General features: G+C 43.6%; 4 protein-coding genes across 10 annotated transcripts; all 4 read right to left on the reverse strand.

The window, feature by feature from the left end:
* On the reverse strand, nucleotides 1–6,345 carry u2af2a (U2 small nuclear RNA auxiliary factor 2a). 6 transcript variants are annotated; one of them, XM_049731652.2, is made up of 12 exons: nucleotides 5,799–6,345; nucleotides 4,630–4,771; nucleotides 3,837–3,872; nucleotides 3,503–3,609; nucleotides 3,277–3,428; nucleotides 3,070–3,186; nucleotides 2,857–2,995; nucleotides 2,652–2,749; nucleotides 1,815–1,937; nucleotides 1,639–1,725; nucleotides 1,295–1,543; nucleotides 1–1,208 (listed from the first exon to the last, which is right to left on the reverse strand). In XM_049731652.2, the coding sequence occupies exons 1-12, from the start codon at nucleotides 5,845–5,847 to the stop codon at nucleotides 1,074–1,076; spliced, it is 1,434 nt and encodes a 477-aa protein (XP_049587609.1). In that variant the 5' UTR covers nucleotides 5,848–6,345; the 3' UTR covers nucleotides 1–1,073. The 6 variants fall into 6 exon arrangements, with proteins under 6 accessions (XP_049587609.1, XP_049587608.1, XP_049587607.1 ...); XM_049731651.2 differs by having other exon boundaries at nucleotides 2,652–2,731; nucleotides 2,839–2,995; XM_049731650.2 differs by having other exon boundaries at nucleotides 2,839–2,995.
* Nucleotides 6,346–6,734: 389 nt separating this feature from the next.
* LOC125975747 (coiled-coil domain-containing protein 106) lies at nucleotides 6,735–9,755 on the reverse strand. 2 transcript variants are annotated; one of them, XM_049731729.1, is made up of 8 exons: nucleotides 9,614–9,755; nucleotides 8,972–9,050; nucleotides 8,779–8,880; nucleotides 8,473–8,673; nucleotides 8,276–8,332; nucleotides 7,902–8,174; nucleotides 7,668–7,835; nucleotides 6,735–7,528 (listed from the first exon to the last, which is right to left on the reverse strand). In XM_049731729.1, exons 2-8 carry the CDS (start codon nucleotides 9,039–9,041, stop codon nucleotides 7,212–7,214), a joined length of 1,188 nt encoding a protein of 395 aa, XP_049587686.1. In that variant the 5' UTR covers nucleotides 9,042–9,050; nucleotides 9,614–9,755; the 3' UTR covers nucleotides 6,735–7,211. The 2 variants fall into 2 exon arrangements, with proteins under 2 accessions (XP_049587686.1, XP_068507889.1); XM_068651788.1 differs by having other exon boundaries at nucleotides 9,670–9,691.
* A 1,469-nt stretch (nucleotides 9,756–11,224) lies between these two features.
* Nucleotides 11,225–19,041, reverse strand: si:dkey-17m8.1 (C-Jun-amino-terminal kinase-interacting protein 4). The gene is made up of 28 exons (XM_049731469.2): nucleotides 18,889–19,041; nucleotides 17,907–18,148; nucleotides 17,635–17,829; nucleotides 17,438–17,558; nucleotides 16,919–16,989; nucleotides 16,737–16,801; nucleotides 16,507–16,573; nucleotides 16,277–16,437; nucleotides 15,959–16,191; nucleotides 15,701–15,758; nucleotides 15,469–15,621; nucleotides 15,352–15,394; nucleotides 14,712–14,839; nucleotides 14,570–14,623; nucleotides 14,307–14,432; nucleotides 14,098–14,230; nucleotides 13,950–14,036; nucleotides 13,840–13,887; nucleotides 13,631–13,772; nucleotides 13,442–13,484; nucleotides 13,211–13,291; nucleotides 13,071–13,138; nucleotides 12,856–13,004; nucleotides 12,602–12,773; nucleotides 12,403–12,516; nucleotides 12,223–12,321; nucleotides 12,010–12,096; nucleotides 11,225–11,935 (listed from the first exon to the last, which is right to left on the reverse strand). The coding sequence occupies exons 2-28, from the start codon at nucleotides 18,033–18,035 to the stop codon at nucleotides 11,817–11,819; spliced, it is 2,946 nt and encodes a 981-aa protein (XP_049587426.1). The 5' UTR covers nucleotides 18,036–18,148; nucleotides 18,889–19,041; the 3' UTR covers nucleotides 11,225–11,816.
* A 361-nt stretch (nucleotides 19,042–19,402) lies between these two features.
* Nucleotides 19,403–22,401, reverse strand: LOC137840607 (uncharacterized). The gene is made up of 2 exons (XM_068651824.1): nucleotides 20,688–22,401; nucleotides 19,403–20,107 (listed from the first exon to the last, which is right to left on the reverse strand). The coding sequence occupies exon 2, from the start codon at nucleotides 20,061–20,063 to the stop codon at nucleotides 19,650–19,652; it is 414 nt and encodes a 137-aa protein (XP_068507925.1). The 5' UTR covers nucleotides 20,064–20,107; nucleotides 20,688–22,401; the 3' UTR covers nucleotides 19,403–19,649.
* Between the last annotated feature and the right edge of the window lie 44 nt (nucleotides 22,402–22,445).

Raw genomic sequence — 22,445 nt, forward strand, 5'->3', positions numbered from 1 at the left:
TATAATTCAGGTGTTTATTTGGTCTTGTCAAAGAGGTGAGACGATGCACACAAATGAAACAAAAAAATAATTTCATCACCGGGTCCAAGCACAAGTTACAGTTCAGATTTTGATGTTAACAAGGGACAAGAATTGGCGATGCGAGGCAAAGTACAGGAGATTAACGCCTTTGGAAATGGATCGGACTAAGTAAAGGGCCGGCCAGATTTGTTTCCTCGTCCAATTGTCACGGAATCATTCTGTTAAGGCTTTTGGTAAGCAAAATCCCCTATAAATACGTTTTGAGTGTTGCCTGAACAAAAGCTGTTGAAAGAAGAGGATGGATAGAAAAGGGTGGATGGAAAACATCCTTTACTGTAGTCGGTGTTATTCTACAGGCTGAGTAGTACAATGTGATGTTACAAGCCGGAGCCAGCAAAAGCTACACATAGTTTGGGAACAGCAACATTGACATTCACACGACACATTCTCGAGCAATCGTCCTGAGGGGGGCGCGGGGCAGTAGTCTGACGGAAAAGAGAAGAAGGAAAAAACAAAACAAAACCCCAAAAAAAACAATGGCGACTTTTCTAGTCTTTCTAATGGCGGCGAAACTCAATTGGACGTTACAGCTAGTGAATAACAAGAAGTACGAGGCAGCCCAACAGAAATCTCCTCACCCTTTTCATTTCGGTACAGCCGTCTTTTTGGATTTGCCCTTGGTGCACCTTTGACAAGTTCCTTCCATTTTAAATACAAACATGTTATGCCCCCCTCCCCTCTCGGCAAAAAATGACATCTCCCGCTCACAAAGTATAAAAACAGTTGACCCCACCCTGGACCTATCATAACACACATTTTCTCAAAAAGTTTTAGAACCCCCTCCCCCCACCCCAACCTCCCACAACCAGAACAAGCCTACTTGACTTCCTCTGAGATCTCACATCACGCGTGGTGATCTCCACTGACGGAAAAAAAAAAAAAAAAAAAAAGTTCACTCAATTGGCTTATCTGGTCAGTGGGAGCTCAAACCTCCCCAGCCAAACTACCCCCCTCCCCTCCCCACATTATTTTTTTCCCCCGTCTTGCCTCCTCTACCAGAAGTCTCGGCGGTGATACGCATCAGGGTCGCAGTACTTGGTCACCACTACTCTGTTGGCAAATTTCCTTCCTGTCAGGCCCTGCATGGCTTTCTGGGAGTCGAACACCGACATGAATTCCACAAAGATCTGCAGGCACACAACAAAAACATTTGACTGCAAGTCTCATTTGACAATGTGATTGTTTTGTCTTTGATCTGAGGTGCGGGTCTCACCTTGCCGGTGCCGGGCACTTCCAGGCCGTCAACGGGCCGCGGGATCTCGATGCTCTTGACTTGACCGTATTTGCTGCACTCGTCTCGGACATCTTCCACAATCTCCTCGTACTCCTCATCGTCCACCAGATCCTCGGGCGCCACCATGTTCATCAGGCACAGCACCTCGGTGGGCAGGCCGCCCATTTGGGTCACGGTACTGTTCAGGCCCGGCACCTGCAGCGTGACGGGGGTCTGGTTTATGCTGGTCTGTAAAAGACGCACACAAAAAAAAACGGTTATGACACGTGACACATTTATTTTTGTTTTTTACCTTTACTGGATGTATTTACACTGGCACATACCAAAGTGGCGTTCTTGGATCCCACACTGGCTCGCTGCACCAGGAGCTTCTTGTCTCCCAGCTGCATGCCGTTAAGCCCGGCAATGGCCTGCAATGAAGAGAAGCCTTGAAACGGCTCCGTCGCCACGATGCGTGTCGTCCGTCATCTTGATGGCTCGTGCTGCGCTTTTTGATTACCTGGTCATTGAGGTTGACATCGACGTATTCACAGAAGGCATATCCTTTGGACAGACCTGTTGCGCTGTCCTTCACAAGGTTGAAGGCCTTCAGAGGGCCAAAGGACGTCAACAGCTCCTTTACCTGAAGAGCACAAATGTACATTTCACAGAAGCAACCACGAGTGAGTCTACAGGATTTCTGCAGGTCCCGGCAGATCTCATTTAATGCTTTTTAAAGCCTCTATCTCACTGAGGCACATGAAACATTGAGCCAGATTTGTGCTGCCTTAGCGCTTCATGTTATTAAAAAAGTAAACAACAGTAAATTTAAACTTTTCAAACTGAGAACAAATAAATTGGAACATGAAGCAACTTGGGCATTCCTGTTCATTTTGTTCATTGTAAGTTACAACTCATCCCCGTTCTCCACAAATACATACATGCAATTCACATAACACCAATGGTGTTAGCGACTTGGAGTCACTCCAAGTGACAAGCCGGACATACACTCGGCTCTTGGCTCTCAAGGGGGTCCGAGAGTGCCCGTGCAGACCCTCCTTGAGAGCTATAACAACCTACAGTGGCTTGGTGTTAAACTGCTAACCGGCAGCCTACCAGTGGTGTTTTAATATTTGTTGCTTTTGGACTGGCACTTAAGGCCTTGTTTTGTGCAAAATCCAATTTGTGACTTAATGCTTTTAAAGCCAGGTATGGCCATTGAGTATTTCACATTCATCCTCAATTGTCTTTTCATGAGGACAAAAAGCATGAAATACTGAGACCTCAAGCTGGATCTCCAATAAATGCAGCCACAGATTTCCACAGAGGTCAGCCGGTTTACAGTCCAACCACTAACCTGGTCATCATTCAGGTAGTTGGGCAGCCCGCCGATGAAGAGCTTGTGGGCCGAGTCAGGCACCACTGTGGACACCACTCCTGTGTTGACAACAAGACCTTTGAGGAAAGCAAACAGTGCAAGCTCCCATACATATTTACTCAAATGGAGAATGAATGATGCCAACAGGAGTAGTAATAGTAAAAACCATTAATTGTCTGTGTACCAGGCACATAGACACTGGGGTTCTCGCTCATGCCCGGCAGCGGCTGGTAATCGTGTGGACGGCGAATTTTAAGGCTTTGGCCTTGAAAGATGATCCCATCAAAAGCCATCGCCTGTGTTGTCTCATCCACTGAGCGGAACTGGACAAGAAAATGTACGTTATTCCACGTTTGCTTTGAAAGACACGTGCAAGCTCATTGGCGCAAAAACCCACCTCAAGGAAGGCAAAATTCTTATCTTGGTTAATCTGCACAGCAAGCACAGGGTTTCCGGGGGCCTGAGTAAGGCCACCCAAACGCATCTGAGCGTTAAAGAAGTCCATCATTGACTCCTGGGAACAAACAGAAAAGAGGGGAGAAAAAAAAATTACAAATGCGGAATGATGTCAAAGGGCGCACACAGGTTTAAACGCGTGTGGCACCTCAGTGATCCCAAAGGGGATGTTCCCCACGTAGAGCCTGCGAGCCTGTCGGGTCATCTGGCTTCCCACAACGGGCACGGGGGTGGGAGTGACGGCAAGGCCGTCCGGAGTCATAGTGGGCAAGAGGGCCGTGGCCGGAATCTGGCCAGCGGCTGTGGACACAAACCCAATCAGTCCGCTGGATATTTTTCTAGGTCAAGTAGTAAGTCATTTGCGACGGCACTACCTTGCATGGCTTTGTACTGCATGGGGCTGATGTTTTCAAAGCCGGGCGGTGGGACGTCCCAGTACTTCTTCACCTTGATCTTCTTCTTTTCGCGGTGCGGAGAACGGCTGTGGGAAACACACGAGACGTTTGGAGTTAGGGTACGAGGTGAAAATGGTCAAATCAAGAAGGACGCCTCACAATCTGGACATGTTCATGTCAAACAAAACGGGAAAGAAAGGGAAAAAAAAAATCGATGGCGATTTGCACACAAGTCAGTTTGTTTGTAGTTCCCAAGGCAGGACATGAGATAGTGGCACAACAAAGCAGCTTTGTGTTCAATTTGCTGTATTACCTTGCAGTTTTGTCCTGTGGGTAGCTCTGTGGCGAGCTGAAATGACATTGGAGGGTTTTCACAAAATGATTCTCTAACATTTACACTTTTAAAATTCTATGGACTCAATCCCGACTCGACTGGCAGGATTTCTTGGCGCACTTCTTCCTGTCACTAAATCAAAAGTGCCTGCATACTTTGGTGCGTGTGAAAAGCTCTGATGCGCAGAAGGATAATGGCTCACTTATATTTTCTTTTTCGGTGTTACGTTATCGTTCAAATTATTATGCAGAAATCAGGTTGGACCTAATCTGACTATTGGGAATAATTGGTTTGCTGCAGCCGTGGTTAACATTTGAACATCTAAAGCTACTGTTTTAGCTTCGGTGTAATTTACTCCCTGTAGATTGAGTCCCAAAGACGGTCCAAATAAAGCTCCTGAGATGGGTGGAAGGAATGTGCAGATGTGAATTTGCCGGTGCTAAAAATAGGCCTCATTTATGAAGATGCTAAAATCCCCAAATTTCAATGGACACGCATAAGCTCAGAGAGGGCTTAATGCCACAGAAATGCAACTGTCCTGTCATGTGTAAAATCGCTTATCCCCCAGAAGAAAAGGCGAGCCAAAGAGGCCAAAACAGACGAGGTTTATAGAAGGAATGATGAAGTTTGGCTATGAAGGTAATTTATTAAAAAAAAAAAAAAAATCAATATGAGAAAAATATCAAATTATAACAAACACTGGCGATCATTGGCTCCAACAGATGGTCCCAGTTTGCCAGTCCGGTTGTGGATGAAGAGAAGTTGTACTCACCTGCGTCTGTGTCTGCGATCCTTACTGTCGGCACGGCGATCCCGGCTACGCCTGTCCCCATCTCTGCTTCTCCTCTTCCTGTCTCGGCTGCGGCTACGGGAGCCGGAGCGGCGGTGATGCCGGTTCTCCTTGTCCCGCTCAGCTGGACCACAGAAAAGATGGAGGATTTATGCAGATAAATGTGATGGATGTGCATTAAAGTTTAAAAAAAAAAAACACGTAAATACAACAAGGTTAAGTCAACCACTCTTGAGAGTTTGTAAGATTTTGGGAAGTGGCACAAAAAAAAAAAAAAAAAAACAGGAACAACAGCAACAAGCAACCAAGGATCATTATCAAGGATAACGCAAAAGATTCGGAGAAAGCCGATGGCCTTGTTGGAAAAGCTACAAGGACATGCCAAAAAAGCAAAAAAGCCTAAGAAAACGCTTGATTCTTTGTTGTGCCTGGTTATCAAAACTATTATTGCATTATTATTGTTGATTATATACCACCAATGATTGCAAACATGATGTGCCTGCTGGCCAGGAGAGATGGGACAATGACATTTCCTAGGAATGTTGTAGAGGTGGTCACTTAGAGATCACTTATGTACCGCATGTTGATATGTATCTGTTTTTTTTAAACTTGGATCAATATCGTGAGAAAAAAAAATTACATGGTTGACGTCTTCACATTGACGAATATGGTTAAGTGGCATTTGTTCATTCCGACGTGACATCTGACAGCTCATGGAAATCAAGAGCACTAACGTAGTTTTTACTATTAAACTTGCACTTAGAATTGCATTTGTTAACATTTTGGTTTACGTTCTTTTATGTAGAAAGTAGTTAGTCGAAAAAGTACTTTAAACAAAACAAAATGTACATATACTAAAGTACTCGACTCAGCGACTACAGGGCCAGTAGAAAATACGGAGCACATTCACTGTTAATATGATTCATTCAAATTCACTAAATTTAAAATATATAATGATCACAAAAGTGGATCCATCACCACAGTAGCAAGCGGTCCCATTTTGAGCATGTAGCTAACGACTCCGACTGCGATGCCCTTAGCGTTCCAGTAAATAGACCGGGCCCGAGTAGCCTAGCGTGATGGCGGCAAGAGAACTCAACGGCGTCGGCACACATTTTCATAAGGCGCCTCTAATCGGGTGCGACGCTTACCTTGCTTGTTTTCAGACAGTTGCCGTTCAAATTCGTCGAAGTCCGACATCTCTGCAAGCTTCGGCGGCTTTGCGCGTCTGCGTTATTCGCTCAAAAAAGTGCACCTCGAAACCCTCCCCCCTAAAAATCTTGCACGAGGAATTAGCTACGACTGGTAATCCACTATAAATTACCGATTAGCAAAAAAAGAGAGGAGTTGACTTTATTTGTAAATCGATGGGGGAGTCATCGGGGGGAGGAAAAACGTGGGTTAGCAATGCGAGCTAGTTGCAAAGTCCAGCAGGAGGAAAAAAAAAATAGGCCCGGCGGAGCAGACACTAAGATAGCTTAGCTTAGCGTGCTAGCACAGACAACGGAATGAATGGGGACTATCAAACTGCACGGCAAACACAAACTTCGATGGTGAATTGGCCGCCTCGAAAGAGCAGTCGTCCGGCTTCCAATTACTAACGCCCACTTCTTGTAAGGTTCAGCGGTTGGCGAAGAGTACGAAGAAGGCAGTATGCCCGCTTTTCTTTCTCCCTCCGTCTCCCTGGTCCTCCTCAACACCGGAAGCTCATGAACGGCTTTCCGGAAAATGGCCGTCAGCTCTTTTTTTTTTTTTTTGAAATTTTATTTTAAATTTGAATTAAATGACTTCGAAAGTAACTATTTTCTATGTTTTTATATTTATAGCAAATGTTATTTATTTGGTGTGAATTCGGTTAATTTGAACGTCGCCCCTATGGGCATCCTGATTGATAGATAGCCTGAGCATGCCAAATGTGATACCTGACAGAATGTTACTGTTTTCATTGAAATAATGTAGTTATTAAAATAAATATTATAAAAACAAATAAGTAAACAAGAGTGAATACACTTTACCCCCCCAGCCCCTGTTAGTAATGGGAATAGGTGTACGGTACACTATGGCATTGAAAATAATTACTATGCAAATACAGTTCAATTGTATTTAACTTTCATGTAAAGATTGTATATGTACAAAATTGTAATGCAAAATTACACAATTCAAAGACGCAAAACACAGAGTAAGGTAGAAACAATGAAAATGATTGCCAAAAAAGTAGACACAAAACACAGTAATAATGAATAATAGCTACTCATTGCCGACAATTACAAAGTGGCTGTACAAAAATGTAAGTGCATATTCAAAAAAGGGTTAACGTATTTTTGTGGATGGTATCCAAACATTACAATAATACAGCAAAGTGATTATTTTTGCATCACGTGGATACCATGGAACTCACAGAACAGGATTTCCACATAAGATGACACATTGTATTACACATATAGATAAAAACTCTATCAGTGGCGAAAGCATCCAATATTTTGTTTTCAGCGTTCTAAGAGAATGAAATCCTTCTCTGTGCCTGCGGACTTCCTTCCGTCTAGCCCTCTTGCCGTCTTGTCGTGTCAGTGTCTGAACCTGTAGGAAATAGGCAGCAGCAGGTTGTTCTTCTTCAGGGCTTGCACCCTGCTCTGTGTCTCGTCGTCTAACGTCGCATAGCAACGGCGAGCGTAATCCAACAGTTTCTCTTTGGACGGATCAAACTCTCCGACCACCGCCACTTTCTCGGGAGCCACGAGCAGCAGCTCGGCGATGGGTGTGGTGGAGGCCACTGTGTTGCGGTCCACACCGTGGATTTGAAACGCCTTGGACATGTTTTTTAGACGTTGGTATGTGAGGAGGATCTTCTTGTACCGGAAAAGCACTCCGGCAGGGTCTTTTACTGAAGTATGGAACATAAAGAGCGTTAGTTACACCAGTCAAAAGTATTTGGACAATGACGGTATTATAATAATAATAATAATAATAATAATAACACATTTAATTTCTAAACTATATGAAGCGCTCTCATCTTTCCTTACCCCTTTGCCTTTCTCGAAGGCCTCGGAATATCCGCCTCCTCTTGAATTGTTGTTTGTTGCTGCTGATGGGATTTTGCATGGCATCTTCTCCTGATATCATTTCCTCCTCTTCTAGGAAGTCATCGTGCTCCAAGTATTCATCCGATTCTCCCAAGAGTGGAAGCGAATCTGATGAACGAACGAAAATGCCAAAGAGACCACAGCTAGTGATTGAGCTTGTCCGATTCGCATTACCTGCACCCAGGTTTCGATGGCCGCTCAAGTCATTCATCAGCAGCCCTACGGCACGGTTGGCGCCGCTACCACTGGCCGACGCACCGCCAGCGGCAAGGCCTTGCAAGAGGGCTGCAGATTGCGTCGAACTGAACCGAGCATTCATGGAGGCCATTTGATTGCTGATTGGATTGGAGATGTGTTTTTTACAGGAAGCCGTAGGTGGAGCAGCGGCAGGCCTCCGTTGGATAAATTGGCGAGATGGCAAATGCGCCGAGTCCCTCTTCTGTTGCTCTATGAGAAGAAGATGTCAGTGAAGAGCAAAATTTCATATGAACATTTATTGCAATATCCTTGATAATAATGGCATTCCATAGAAAACTTCTCGCACTAACCAGCGGGATGTTCATCCTCTCTTCTTCCCTTCCAAGTGAAGCGTCTAGACTCATAACCTACAAAACACAATTTGGGTTTATCATTATGAGGAGGAAATGTTTTTTTAATTGTATTCATCATCATGAAAAAAAATCTGAGAGCACTACTATTTGCTAGTCTTTCACCAGAATGCTCTTCGTGGCGTCATTGTACTGACCCTGATCTTGCCGCTGGCTCTTTGTGGATGAAATGAAACAGTCCAGCTGGCAGCGCAGGAAATCCCGCTCCTCTTCCAGGTCCTCAATTCTTTTCTGAAGCCAGGAGTTTTTCTCGACAGAAATCTGCAGTTGTGTCCGCAGGTTGGTAATCACCATGAAGGAGTTGTTGACGTTCGACGGCCCAGCAGATGGCGCCGATTCTACAAAGAATTGAACATTGAACATAACCTTGCTTTAGGGAAGTCAATCGTCCTTGAGAGAATTTTAAAAGAAGGAAGGAATCCAAATCGAAAGTAAACATTCACCTTCAAAATGTTGGTCACTTTGGTTGAAAAATCCCCCTTGTTGCTCAAAGTTGCTTTCCTCCAGTGGCATGGCTACTTCATAACTGTCTTCATTTTTTAGAACTTAACAGGGGGAAAAGAACAGTAATGAATAATAATAATTTTATTTCAAAAGCGCGTACATTGTATAATATTCTCAACATGATTATCTTACTCTGTAAGTGTAGAGAGCCTGAGTGATTCTTGGACATGGATGCAGCATCAGACCTGTTTCCGTTCTCCATTGCCAATATCTAGAAAAGTGGAATAATATTTAATTAGAGGACAAGCGATTAAGGATTCCTTTTGAAAAATGTGTAACAACTGTAATTTGTATCTTGGAGTGTTGTGCAGTTTCACAGTATTATAATGGGGACTGCACAGTTGTAAACCACTGCAAACAACAATTACAGTAATAAACATAGCCCTGATTACAAAGAAACAAAAAAAAAAACCATTATTTTTCAAAGAGCATTCTGATGCTTTGTATTAGATGCCATTAGGGAGGTGTTCCTAATTGGTGTCCAATTAACATCTTTACAAATTATGTTTACGCAAGATGATATTTCTGTCATTACATTTATCCTCCCATTAAATAACACATGGAACAAATATATAATTACGACGCGTTTTGTTATTTTCTAGTAGACCTTTTGCTAACGAGCTCATTATTAGCCTGTCATAAAGGCTAGCAACGAGAAAATAATATCGTACGCAAAAATTGTTTTTCTTCAATTCCGGGTGTTTCATTCTGTCTTTCGGACAATAAATTTCATCATTTCAGTTGCAAAAGTGTCAATATGGGTACAGTACGTACCGGATAAAGGCTGGTAATAACCTTATGATAGACATGTAATAAGATGTCGTTATTACTCTGTCATGTCGCCATCTCGTGAACCCCTCTGCTAGCTAACAAGCTAACAATAACAATATGCATGCGGGATGACGTAATTTCCGGTTACAATCGCGTACAAAGCGAATGTGGCGCGGCTTTCGAAAGAATCTATTTAAAATTGCCACGACATGCATAAAATGCAATAAAACTATGTTTACTTGGGAAAGGATGTCATTAAAATAAGTTTTTGGCTGCATTTATTTCAACGAGTCAAAGAACAGGACTGCGCCGTTTTGCCTCACTCGTCGCAGTTAGTGGGTGCAGAAATGATTGTTTTTCAAATTCACCTGCGTTGGCGCTAGTGAGTTAAAAAACAAAACTCAGGACAGGTAGAGCAAGTGACGAGGTTTCAGGTTTCGATGTTTACTGGAGTTCGTCCTGCCGGGGAGTGTCAATAACTATTTGTTAATACAACTCGTCAACATACAAATCTGGATACCTTTAAGGTAAGAGTTTTAAGATGATCACTTGTGCGTTTGTTTTTCCACAAGTATTTCTTGGTTTCTTTAGAAACGTGCTCGTGATCTGGAGGTTATTCTCACCTGAAGCTCACGGGACAGGTGTGGCACTTTTGACCGTTTTGACACCAAGTCTATGTTTGCACCCAGTGTTCCGCCTGCTGCTCAGTTTCAAATTTTAAGTTTTAGAATTTTAGTTGGCTGCACTTTTTACTTGCAGTTTCTTTTGCACTGCAATCATATTTACAAAGACTTCCCTTGTCTCAAAAACGATCCAAAACGTACAAATACAAGAGCGCGCGCGCGCGCGCGCGCACACACACACACACACACACACACACACACACACACACACACACACACACACACACACACACACACACACACACACACACACACACACACACACACACACACACACACACACACACACACACACCATAGGCAAATACTGAATAAGTGTAACATTTAACACGACTGTATTCTTGTTCATTAGCAGTGCTTTTTGTTTGTATGTTGATTGTGTGATTTTTTTTTTTTTTTTTTTTTGCAATTCAATTTTCCTCAAATAATGAATTATCAATCAATGTGTATGCATTTAGCAATGGCCCCAAAATACGATGGTCTGTCCCACTGCAAGCTGGCCCTGGTGTTTGCAGTGCTGATGGACCTGCTAGGTGTGACTTCCTTGCTGCTGGGTGTCTTTGCGCCGCTGGAGATCCAGGGAAGAGACTTTGGGGATTTTCTGGTCTACTCGGGAGCCCTGTTGGTGCTGCTGTCCTTGGCTGGCTGGGTCTTGTGGTACAGTGGCAATATCGAGGGTCTGACCTCCAAGAAGGAGCTGGGGGGCGCCATGGGCAGTGCTGTGGACCGCCTGGCCCGATCTCTGAGCAGGAGGATACGGCTCCCCAGGACTCGCAGCAGTCCCACATAGACACTCGCGCACTGCCGCTGTGTACAAAGACAAACAACAGGAATTGTAAAGCAAGGCGTTGCATTCTATTTCAATATACAGACTTACTCATGTTGTAGAATACTCAGTGTTGCCCTCATTTTAGTTAAACAAACCAAAAGCTATGAAATAAATCACTTTTTTAATGTACAAGATTACAATTCATTTGTTCCATGTGCACAATTGCATTTAAATACTGCATAAAATGACACCCCGTAGCTTTGGAGAAGATATTAAAACAGTAAAACAATCAAATGATTCAAAGAAAAACATGATTACAGCAATAAATACATAGGATGTTATATTTCATAGAGGTCAATTTTAAATGTGGAGGTATATGTAAGTAGAGTATACCTCATGAACAATATACGTTAAGCCCCAAATTAAAAGAAAAAGGACGCATGATGCTCTGGCTCGTTTGTAGTAAAGAAAAAAATATATACAGTACACACAAGATGATGGAAAAAATCTTACCATCAAAACGTCGCATTCATAAGCAAAACGTTTGGAACACAAACTTAGAATGCAACAAACTAGCATATGTGAAATTATCTGAGCGAAATTGAAAGCATTACTCTCAGGTGGTAACAGGCAGAAGAACAGAACAGAGACACATTTGCATAAAAAGACGGCAGCGGCAAAGGCACCATGAGGCAATTTTTGGGGATTAACGTAGTGGAAAAGATTTGACAAAATCTGTGACTTCCAGGACATGTCAGAGGGCAGAGTTGGGCACGGGCGTGCTGCAATTCTGCCAAATGATCATGTGACTCCGTTCAGATCGTTGTGGCGTTGCTTGGGACAATTCCACTGAGCCGTCGCTCTCGTCGTCTCCTGCAGGCGTGAGAAAATAAATCAGTGAGGGGAAGAAAAGTCAGAAAACTGACATTTGCAGGCCTTTGACTCACCGATCCGGAAGTTGATGTAGCCCTCGCCTCCGCTGAGGATAAGCTGAGAGCTTGCCATGTTGTTGCCGGTGCTCGACATCAAGCAACCTAACCAAAAATGTGGGGACTTAATTCAGATCATAATTCCATACATCATTTGCGAATTAGATTTAACAAGTTGTTATGTTTTTGCAACAAGACTGCACAAGTACTCCGCAGCATTTTTAAGCTAACCTGATGCGCCAATGATGAAGCGGACAGCTTGCCGGTGTCCGTGGTAACACAGCTGGGCCGCCGCAACGGAGCAGTATGGGATGGAAACGCCTTTGGACGCTGTGGAAAACAAACTCACCAATTTAAAAAAAAAAAAAAAAAGTCTGCCTTCCAAAGTACAAAGAGGTGTATAAAGCTTACTTATGGACAAAGGGACGGTGAAGATTGCACCGCCCGCCGTGCCGACCCACAGGCGGCCGGAGATGACAGCCAGAGAGGAGATCTGAAGAGGCGAAAGGTTGAGGAAAGCTGGGCCTGCACACACACATTGAAAGCCAATTACTAGTCAACAAGACTTCATTCATAACTATAGCGCATTTCAAATCAATGATGTGCCGACCCAGTGATTTGGTAACCAAAGCAGCAAAATCCACTTCCTGCAGCAGCTGCCCGGTCGACCACTCAAAGAGCCTGAGGACAGAGTCTAGTCTGCAGGAGGTCCAAACGCCGCTTCCTCCGGCACACAGGAAACGAACCTGCTGCTCGCTGCGCTCCGAGACGGGGAAAACGTGCTGACGAGGCAAAAAAAAAAAAAAAAAAAGATTCAGACCGGCATGAAAGAGATTCTATGTCTCTCTCTCTCGGCTGGATTACCTCCACCTTCCTCCTGTTCATGTCGACCACGTGAACTCTGTTCCAATATCCAACCCACAAGCGCCCCCCTTTGGCAAGGCAGCAGCGAATGGGCTGCACGGGGTTGGACCCCAGTGGCATGGATGAATGTGACTGCAGGTTCCAACCACCTTCAAATCACAGAATATCATTCGAATACATCAAGTATGACGGAAGTGTATTCAGTCTGCTGTTACCTGAACTACTGGAGAAGAAAGCCAAAGTTCCGTCACCTAAGCCAGCTATGACTTGACCTTGAGAGTATCTGTCAACGTAGAGTGTTGAGAAGAACTCATTCCCATGTCAAGATAAGATTCATTTAAAAACGTGCACTCACTTGAGTGAATGAATGCTTTCAGAGAGGGAAATCGAGTGCAGACAGCGCCCCCTATCTACAGAGGCTGGATGTATCACTATACTGGAGAAAGAAAATATCACATTTGATGTCTTCAACCTGTTTTGGTAGCATCCTCATTTGGACAATTTTTGAACAGTATAATAATTGGTTATGACATTGTACAAAAAGCGAGGGTGGACACAGAGAGTTGCTTGTTCAGCATACATTTACCTTCCTTCCTGCGTTCCAATCCACACAGTTCCTGGAGAGTCCCCTGACATAACAAAAACAGGAATGCGTGAGAGGGGGAAAAAAAATCCAGCCGAGCGGCGCTAATCAGTTTCCAGTGGAACCGCAGGCGAGGGCGGGACGAGACTAAACAAAGTTTGGGGAATGTTTGCGAGGGGTGCGGGCACTGACCGACGGGGGGCACGGCACAGATGCAGAGGGCGGGAGCTGTGGGGGGGAGGCTGAACTGATCCAGGACAGCGTTGGATCGGGCAGGGTCAATCACTGTGATGCCACTGTTGGAGGCGGGCCCAGAAACTACCCACACGGAACACTGGCCACGTTTGGAACAGATGTTACTTAAGGCCGACTGGCGGAAGGGACGAGCATGAGGAACTTACCGTCGCCTCTCCTGAGATCTCAGGTGGGACGGCCACCGCGCAATTCAGCTGAAAAAAAGCAGCGGGTTTGAAAATGCTTTGCTCAAGAGATCTGCATGAACGTGCCTCACCTTTGCAGTGCAATCTCTTTGGTCCAGGAGTCGGAGTTGCGTCAGGACCGGCACATCTTTGGGCTCTTGGACCGGTTCCTGAGATTCCTACAGCCAAAAGGATTGCTGACACCAACCAAAGAACATGTCAGAGCGACCTTTGCATTACCTGAGTGTTAGGCAGAGGCACACTCCAGCCGTGCAGCTGCCGTTTGCCCAGCGTTCCCCAAATGTGTGATCGAATCTCTCTGTAGAGTTCCCGTCTCCTGGCGCGAGGTGATGGCACCGCAGCTGCGGATAATCTGGGGAGAAAGTCAAATGAGAGCCAAGATTAATAAAAAAATAAGAAACAAGACGTTGCCGCAAAAAGTCGCTTACTCGGCCTGACTTTGAGCGACTTGCTGTCGCTGTTGAGGCGACGGCAGAAGAGGCCGAGTGACTGACGAGAAGGTTGCACGAGGTAGAATCAGGGGCTGTTTGCTCAGGCCAAAAAAGCGATTGAACCTTCAAAAGAAAGGTGACGGGTAACGATAAACACAGATCACTTGACAAATTTAGATTCCTCGTGATCACAAGTTGATCAATTTATGGGTAGTTAGTAGGCGTCCATTTTGTCCCAAACGGCCCCAACCCAAACTTACTTTGCCCAAACACTTGACCTTCTCTCTTCTGAGAGCCTTTCTTCTTTTGTTGCCCTACACGGGAGGAAAAAGGAAACGCAGATTCATGTGGTGTCAAAATTGCAAAGTCAGCCATAAGCGAACAGTAGGAAACACTTTGCACCTGAGTGTCTGGCTTTGCCTCATTGCCTCCTGCAGTTCAAACAGTCGCTGTTTGTACTGGTTCTTTTCCATGACCACACGAGCCATTTCCGAGCGAGAGAAGTGCCGCATGGACGCGGCCGATGAGGCCTGGATGGAAAGATTGACACTGTTAAACAGCGAGCGGGCAGGATATACAAATAATGGCAAGCCACAGCATTGATTCTAATGAGAGAAAATTACGCCTTCATACAAACGCTAATCAAGTTGAGTCAAAAGACTTTGACTTACAAATGAAACAACTCAAGAGTTATTTTGGGATACAAGCCGTCAATCAGCCGTAATTGTATTGAATGAAACCATACCAACAACCGCTAGCTTAATGCTAGCACACAATGCAAAACACAATAAATAAGCTAACAAAACTAGCCATATATCCCGGGGATCATAAGACAAAAATTCACAAGCACATATTCTTTATCCTCTACAAAGCACTGCTAATATTGCAGTTCATTTGTGACAGTCTTCTGTGTTTTATTATCAAATTTACACATATTATGTCTTTGTTATACCCTTCCTGGTGGACAAGGCACTCACATGAGAGGGGCATCGTATACATTTTTCAGTCAGCAGTAAATTAGAAAGAAACAATCAGTACTTACATCAGGATCCAACGACTGAAATTTCTCTAGTTGTTCTTGAAGTCTAAGAAAAAAATAAATCAACACGAGTACAACATAAAATATGACTTGAAACCACCAAATCAAGTCGACACTGACCTTTTAATTTCTTCCTCTTTCTCCTTCAAGCGGCCTTCGACTCGCACCACCGTTTCCTGCAGAGATGCCCTTTCCAGTTTGAGAGCGGAGCGGTCGTCCGTCAGCTCAACGACCCGCGAGATCAGAGCCTTACGTGCCGTGTCCACCATCTCGCTGAAAGCAAGGGAAAAGGAAAATAAAACTCACAGTCCTGTGAACAAGAGGTTCCGATTAAATCCGACACAGGACTCACTGAGTGTGTTTCAATTCCTCGTACTGGGAAAGAATCTCTTCAAACTGGTCAGCACTTTCTAGAGGAGAAAGAATCGAATAGGATGCTTCAAGCCACGCACATTCAAAGTCACAGACACAAAAGTAGACGATGGTGACCCCGAGTTAACCTGCACCTCACATGAGCCACATGAGATTTTAAATCATTCTAAGGCCATTAATTGAAAGGAGAAAAAAACCCAGGTTTTTAAAATTTGAGGCTATGAATTTTGGTTCTTACCTCTGATATTGGCCCCTTGGTCAACACTCTCAACCAAATCCTGACTTAGCTCCGACAGCTCCGAAAAAACAGAGTCGGTGTTGCGAAGTTCCCACTCCATGCTGTCTTCGTCTAGATCTTCCTCTTCTTCCTCCCTGGATTTCTCTTCCTTCTCTCCTTCTGTTTCTTCGTCCACCCTGCCCTCCTTGAGCTCATCCTCCAAGCTGGTCTCCGTGGTGGCTCTTGATGAAAATCTGACAACGTGGAACAGACGAAAGCCGATGTGGTTTATCCATACTGTGGCTAGCAAATAGTATCACGAGCGTTCAGGTGAACTACCTCGCATCGCCCAAGGAGCTGTGAAAGTGTCTCAGCTCAGGAGTGGAGGTTATGATGTCATTAACAAACTGATCCGAGGCGGACTTAATGGCATCGACCATCTTCTCTTCTTTGGCTTCTGTGTCTTCCAAACACAAAGTACCAGAGGTGGAGTGTGTGCTCTGTGAGCAGAACACAAACATTAGCTGACCGCCAAAAATGAAAAAAGTACAAACGTCAAGTCAATTCACCTGAGTGTTGGAGTCCGATAAGATTTGGTTGGACGGGAATTCAGCATTTTTGGGATGTGTGTGATTCCTGAATAAGTCAAGAAATAAAAACATTAGCTTGTGTATTCCCGCTTCTTGCGAAATTCCGTGACACACGCATTACCTTGAAATTGAATAGTGTCATGATTACAAATGTATCTCAACACATGCTGTTTCTAAACATAGAAATAAAATTCATTTAGCACAACAACCTGAAGGGTGAATCTCTTTCAGAATCCTTCCTCTTTTCCAGCAGTTCCCTATATGAGTGAGCCAACTAAACGAGAGAACGGCCAAAATATGAAGGGTTAGATGACAAACAAGAAAAAGAAAATGCAAATAATCAACTTAAAATGGACGGTGGAATTTAACAACAATTTGGAAGATATCTGACTTTATTGTGTGTGAGCCTGAGCGTGCTGAGCTCTCTCCCCAGTGCCGACTTCTGCTCCTCCAAGGCAACCACTGTGACAACAACAAATATGGCTTAAGGCAGGGGTGTCAAACTGATTTGTGTCGAAGGCCGCATAATGGTCATAGTTTCCTGTCAACACCTTATATTATATACATTATAGGCTACACAACAAATTGATGAATAACGAGTTTTGAAATCACAGATTACTAAAAACTAGTAAGAAAAAAATAAAAAGATGAATAGTAATAAAAATTGCTAGCAATTTGTAATTTTAATATTATTAATTACAATGAATTAATTGTAATTATTCATTACAATTTGTAATTTTGGTATTGACACGTAGTCCATGCGCAATTTGTCTTAGCGGGCCACATAAAATGATATGGCAGGCTGTAACTGGCCCCTGGGCTTCGAGTTTGACACCTATGGCTCAAGGTGTCAAAAAATGAAATTGAAATCAAATCCTAAATGAAAGCACCAATGTATGAAAACACTCACACTGGTCCGCTTGCTCCCTGGCTTTCTTTTCGAGGCGTCTCTCTCGACTTTCCCGCTCTTTTTCCCTCCCTCGCATGGCTCGCCTTTCCTGCTCTATTTGGTCATCCAGCTCCAAATACCTCTGAGAGGAAGCAGGACCACAATATCAATATCAAAGCTCAGCCATGAAAAATCACGTGAGCCGACGTCAGGGGTACCTCTTGACTTTCTTTCCTCTGAGCCTTCTCGGCCTGGTAGCGCTCCAGCAGGTTCTGTCGCTCTGCCCTCTCCCGCTCGGCCTCGTCCTCCCGTTCTCTCAGCTGGGCTTTGCAACTGGCCAGCCCCTCAAGTACCCAAACAAATATTGGTACGAGGGACTCCACCACACCCTCGCCATGGGTCTCGATAACCGTCTGCGTGATAGAGCCGAGCCACAGTTTGAACTCTGCACACGGAGTGAGTAAAACAAGAAAACGACAGGGATGGTCACCTGTAGTTCGGAATACAGCTTTCCGGCCTCCTCGCTGACAATGTTGGGATCCAGCTCTAGTTCCCCTGTCCCGCACAGCACTCTCTCGCTGTATTCCATCGGCTTGGTAGCGTCGCGCCGCCTCGGCATCAACTGTGAGAGATTTTACGACACCGCACAACAAGTTGCGCGAACTGCAGCGCTACCCATCCTCCGCAACGTCATGTTCCGCTTGTGCTCGACAAGGGCGGCATCATCGGGGACTGTAACAAAGGAAAAACGAGAATCATTTTGGCAGGTTTATTCAGTGAAGATAAGCGTGGAGTCTATTGGAGCTAACACCTAAGTCGACATACAGGATATCATTCATGACTAGACATGCCCTTTTCTTATTACGAGACATGATTGATGCTGAAACCTCGGTTGCGGTTCACAATGCATGACTAACTTGGTGTTTCACACCAAACAAAACAAAAAAAAAGGACAGTGCCCGAAGCGGATAACATTTAAAATTGTAATGGCTTGAAAAAGATCAAGTAAATAACTAGCTGTTGGTTTTAAATTTGCGTATAGAAACTGTTATCACCATACAAAACTACAATATCTGAACAATGGCATTATTTCATGAGTGCGGCGAGAAATTCCAGAGATTTAGATAAACTTGCAGGTGACTGACAGCATCTTATCTGAGCCTAGTCAGCATTTAAGCTTACGAGAAACTCGTGTTCTGTTAAATATTACAATCAACTTAAGTTGTGAGGGATGATACAGTACGTGCGTGTTTAACAGTCTTTCCTGGTCATGTGTAGAGGATAAAATAAAGACGCTGGCACAGTATTTAGAAACGTCAGCATTTAAGGAGAATGTACCTTGGAGGAGGCTAGCTACCAAAAGCTAAAGGTGCCACTTTTGAAAAACACGCTGTATAAATTAATAACTTGAGTGACAGGAGACACCTGAGAAGGCAAAGCCGGGCCGTCGCGTTGTTGTTCGACAAACTCACCTTGAATGTTCAACTCCCGGGTGTTTTATGTCACTTCTTCCCTACAAAAACAGTACACTTTTGCTCAGTCTTTCGTTGGTGGTAGTGGGTAAATGTCAATTGCACCGTACACAGTTTAGAGAAAGGGGGCGGGGTTTAGTTTGACGCGTGTCTCGTTTTAACCTTTTGCCAATCAGGTTAGAGTATTTATTTTGTAACCAATAGGGAGGAAGATAAGGCGGGGCTTGCAAGGCCTGTGTTTTTCGTCGGAGAGTAAAAAGTTCCTGAAACTTGAAAGGTAACACGTGATCACGTTGTGTGTCATGTGATTTGGGTTGTATTCACCGCCCGCTAAATACTTCACATACCTGAGGAAATAAGCACTCAACTAGTTTAAACTCAGTTTAAACTAGTTGAGTGCTTATTTCTTAGCTGATGCAGGTGTCACGCTTTTCACAAATAAATAAATAAATAAATAAATAAATAAATAAATAAATAAATAAATAAATAAATAAATAAATAAATAAATAAATAAATAAATAAATAAATATATATAATGGCATCTTAGTGTTTGTTTTGAAGTGCTCTCTAAATACAGTTGAGTTGAGTTTCTCTAAAAGCAGGTGAAGGCCTGCAACTGCCTACCATGTCAGCAGTTATCAAGACAGAAAGAAGAGTTGACATGCAAAAGGATTTGCACGCTTGAATATTTGGAGGCGAGTCAGCGAAACAGGTTTGCTTTTAATTAAACAAATCCAATCCAAATCTCTTCCGAGTGTCAATTACACTGTTACCCGTTTAACTACATTCTCCTCCACAAGCACCTCTTTTCCTTCCTGCCTCATGCTCCGCCTCCCCATCCTCCTTTTCTTAGTCAGGATGTAGAACGCCACCACGCTGCCAACCACGGCAAAACTGAGGGCCAGGATCACCAGTCCAAGCGCCAGTAGGTGAGAGGTCCCCCCACTCAAGTGGTTCAGCTGGTCCCACGTACCCACGCCGATGCAGCTGAAGCCGATGAGCGTGCCCCAAAAGCCAAAGGCCAGCATGCAGGAGCTGCAGGACAGCTCCACACCCCCAGTTACCACAGTGATGCCCGCTACGGAGACCACGCCTTCCGGCAATGTCACAGCCTCGGATTTAGGGTCATAGGTGACAGCTGAAGCTGATAGAGTGGAAGCATCCAGGGTTTCCATGGCAAGGACCACAATGGTGATGCTTCGCGTTTGGTCTTCTTGTACTGTATTTAAAAAAAAGTTGGGTGAAGTTAACATTTTAAATTGGGCACTTCAACAAAATAGATTTGTTGTTGTCAATATTGTCTTTCCTGCATTTCACACTGAAGAAATAAGAGTTTATAGGGGTAATTGTACCCCAACTTAGAATAAATACAGCTCAGCAAATTATTTTGGAGCAACCAACTCGCTTGTTTTGGTGTGACATTGTTTGACATTGTTGCCATAGATGTCAGTATTTTATATTTTAAATTTGTAGTAACTTAAATAACTGCTTTTTAAGACAATTAATTTACGTGAAAAATAAATATAAACAATGTACTGTATAAAAAGTAACTTACGTAAGCATCTTAAAGCAAGCCAGAAAGAGACTTTACATTTTCATAATGTAACCTAATCAGCCAGGTGCAGATTGAACAGCCTATTAATATATTAACTGTTCTTGCTACGCCCTTGCTAAAGAAATTCCATTAATTGACCATCTATAAAACAGTGTCCACATTTTCATTCACTCTATATTAACATCATTCTTATGCCGTCTGCTGAAACGATTCCAAGAAACAAGAGCAGCAAAGTCGGTCTTACCTTAGCGGGCAAAATGTCCCACGGGAATAAATATTCCCAGATAGGCCTGAAAGTGACTGCGGCTCTCTCCCAGGACGATGTGTGCAGAACTGAGCTCGCGGGGCCTCGACGCCGTCACCTTATCAAATGCGTCACAAGCGGAGGCCTCACAAGATGGTGGCCATTCTCGCCGAGATTGTTGTCGGCATGATGTTTTTTTGTTTGTTCCTGTCTTTCCTCGCGTCCACGAGGAAACGGTCGTCTGTCATTAAGCGTCATTATGAGAGCCATTAAGTGATATTTATCTTGGAGCAACTCCCTTCCTCTACACTGAGCTCCGTCACAACTCTGGAGCGGTTTTCCACCAAGGCATTGTTTTGGCTCCCTTAACTATTTGGCCGTTTCTTACGTCATTTTTCTGCAAACATGCGCTCTTGGTTAGCTTTGGCCACAAATGAACAGCCTTGGTTGGATACCGCAAACATTCTGACAAAGTTCCAATCTTTAAAAGCATCAATAATGGCAGACATCAGTGCCATATACATCATCTGGAGGTGTTCAGAATCAATATTTATCGAATATCACATCTGAATTTGAAATCTGTTTCATAGAAAATGTAGTTTAATTTAAATCTTAATATCCAGATACGGTACTGGTTGCAGTTGACCCAAAAGAAATGCTACAAAACTAAGAAAACTGTTGTTAGCTTCAGTTAGCGGCTAGTGCTACCAACAGTGTTGAACACGAATTGACAACAAAGAGGGGCAAAATAAACTTAAACGTTGAATACTGGGTAATAATGTTTTTTCATACAAATTGAAGAAAGATGAATGTTTTGTGATGCGAAAACACATGGTTAAGAATTTAATTAATCTTTGTACTAATCCCAAACAAAATGCAGTTGTGTGATAGCATAGTCTTGCTAAAATGTACATGGTGTCAACATGCTGGTCGCGCTAATACTTGAAAATGGTTTTCTAGTTCAAATCACACTACCTTCAAGATGACATTTTAATTACATGAAAAGTTTCTTCAGTAGTCAGCAATTGTGTTAAACCTTTCTTAGTTACCTGTCACCTGTAACCTGTCCCAATTAGCCCTACATATCAAAGCAGTGCAAATGTACGATATTATTTCACAAGACCAAATTTAACTTTGTCCAGTCTGGGTCAGAGGTAAAACGTCAGGGTGTTTTGTTATTCCTCTTAGCGAGGGGCTAATTCTATTGGCCATGACAGTCTTGGGATGGTGGCGATGATGCTAATAGGCTAAGCGCTGGATCGGGTAGGGCAGGACAGAACTTGGATAATCCAATAGATTGACTCACAGAGCATATTTATGGCACCAATTCAATCCTGCAAGCAAACCAGCAAGTGCATGGAATTTAACGTTGTTAAATTTTTTAACAAAGGCCTTGATTAATGAGAACATTTCATTGCCATCAAAATGACATTTGTGCCCATTGTGGTCAAAAAGTTGAGTTTGGGAAGAAAGCGGCCAGAGATAAAATGCGTCAGTGTTTGATAAGGCAAACAGAGCCAGAAAAGTCAATGAAAGGTTAGACTGGTAAACTTTGGCCTCAACTGATAGTCGGTGGTTCATCTGAAGAGAGTTGCACCTCCAATTGGAATTATTTTTGGTAGTGTACACGTGATATACATCTCTTAAATTCAATGCATGGTCTTCTAATTGTCACAAAGCGACATAATAGATCAATGGATGGGTGAAAAGGTCACAATCATAATTTCGTAGTGCCTTCTAGCAGCACCATCAAAGAAG

Source organism: Syngnathus scovelli, chromosome 9 (assembly GCF_024217435.2).
Source record: "Syngnathus scovelli strain Florida chromosome 9, RoL_Ssco_1.2, whole genome shotgun sequence".
Classification (NCBI taxonomy): Eukaryota; Metazoa; Chordata; class Actinopteri; order Syngnathiformes; family Syngnathidae; genus Syngnathus; species Syngnathus scovelli.

Excerpts from the sequence above, each read along its gene's own strand:
- u2af2a (XM_049731650.2), bottom strand. The coding sequence starts at position 5,847 with ATGTCGGACTTCGACGAATTTGAACGGCAACTGTCTGAAAACAAGCAA. Across the intron at positions 3,187-3,276 it reads TCCCCTTTGGGATCACTGAG|GAGTCAATGATGGACTTCTT; the intron begins GTGCCACACGCG and ends GTTTGTTCCCAG. Across the intron at positions 2,750-2,838 it reads TGGTACACAGACAATTAATG|GTCTTGTTGTCAACACAGGA; the intron begins GTTTTTACTATT and ends CTTTCCTCAAAG.
- LOC125975747 (XM_049731729.1), bottom strand. The coding sequence starts at position 9,041 with ATGGAGAACGGAAACAGGTCTGATGCTGCATCCATGTCCAAGAATCAC. Across the intron at positions 8,175-8,275 it reads AGAGGATGAACATCCCGCTG|AGCAACAGAAGAGGGACTCG; the intron begins GTTAGTGCGAGA and ends TTCTTCTCATAG. Across the intron at positions 7,836-7,901 it reads CCATCGAAACCTGGGTGCAG|ATTCGCTTCCACTCTTGGGA; the intron begins GTAATGCGAATC and ends TTCGTTCATCAG.
- si:dkey-17m8.1 (XM_049731469.2), bottom strand. The coding sequence starts at position 18,035 with ATGCCGAGGCGGCGCGACGCTACCAAGCCGATGGAATACAGCGAGAGA. Across the intron at positions 16,990-17,437 it reads CAGGGAGCAAGCGGACCAGT|TGGTTGCCTTGGAGGAGCAG; the intron begins GTGAGTGTTTTC and ends TTGTTGTCACAG. Across the intron at positions 12,322-12,402 it reads CACCGTCCCTTTGTCCATAA|CGTCCAAAGGCGTTTCCATC; the intron begins GTAAGCTTTATA and ends TGTTTTCCACAG.
- LOC137840607 (XM_068651824.1), bottom strand. The coding sequence starts at position 20,063 with ATGGAAACCCTGGATGCTTCCACTCTATCAGCTTCAGCTGTCACCTAT.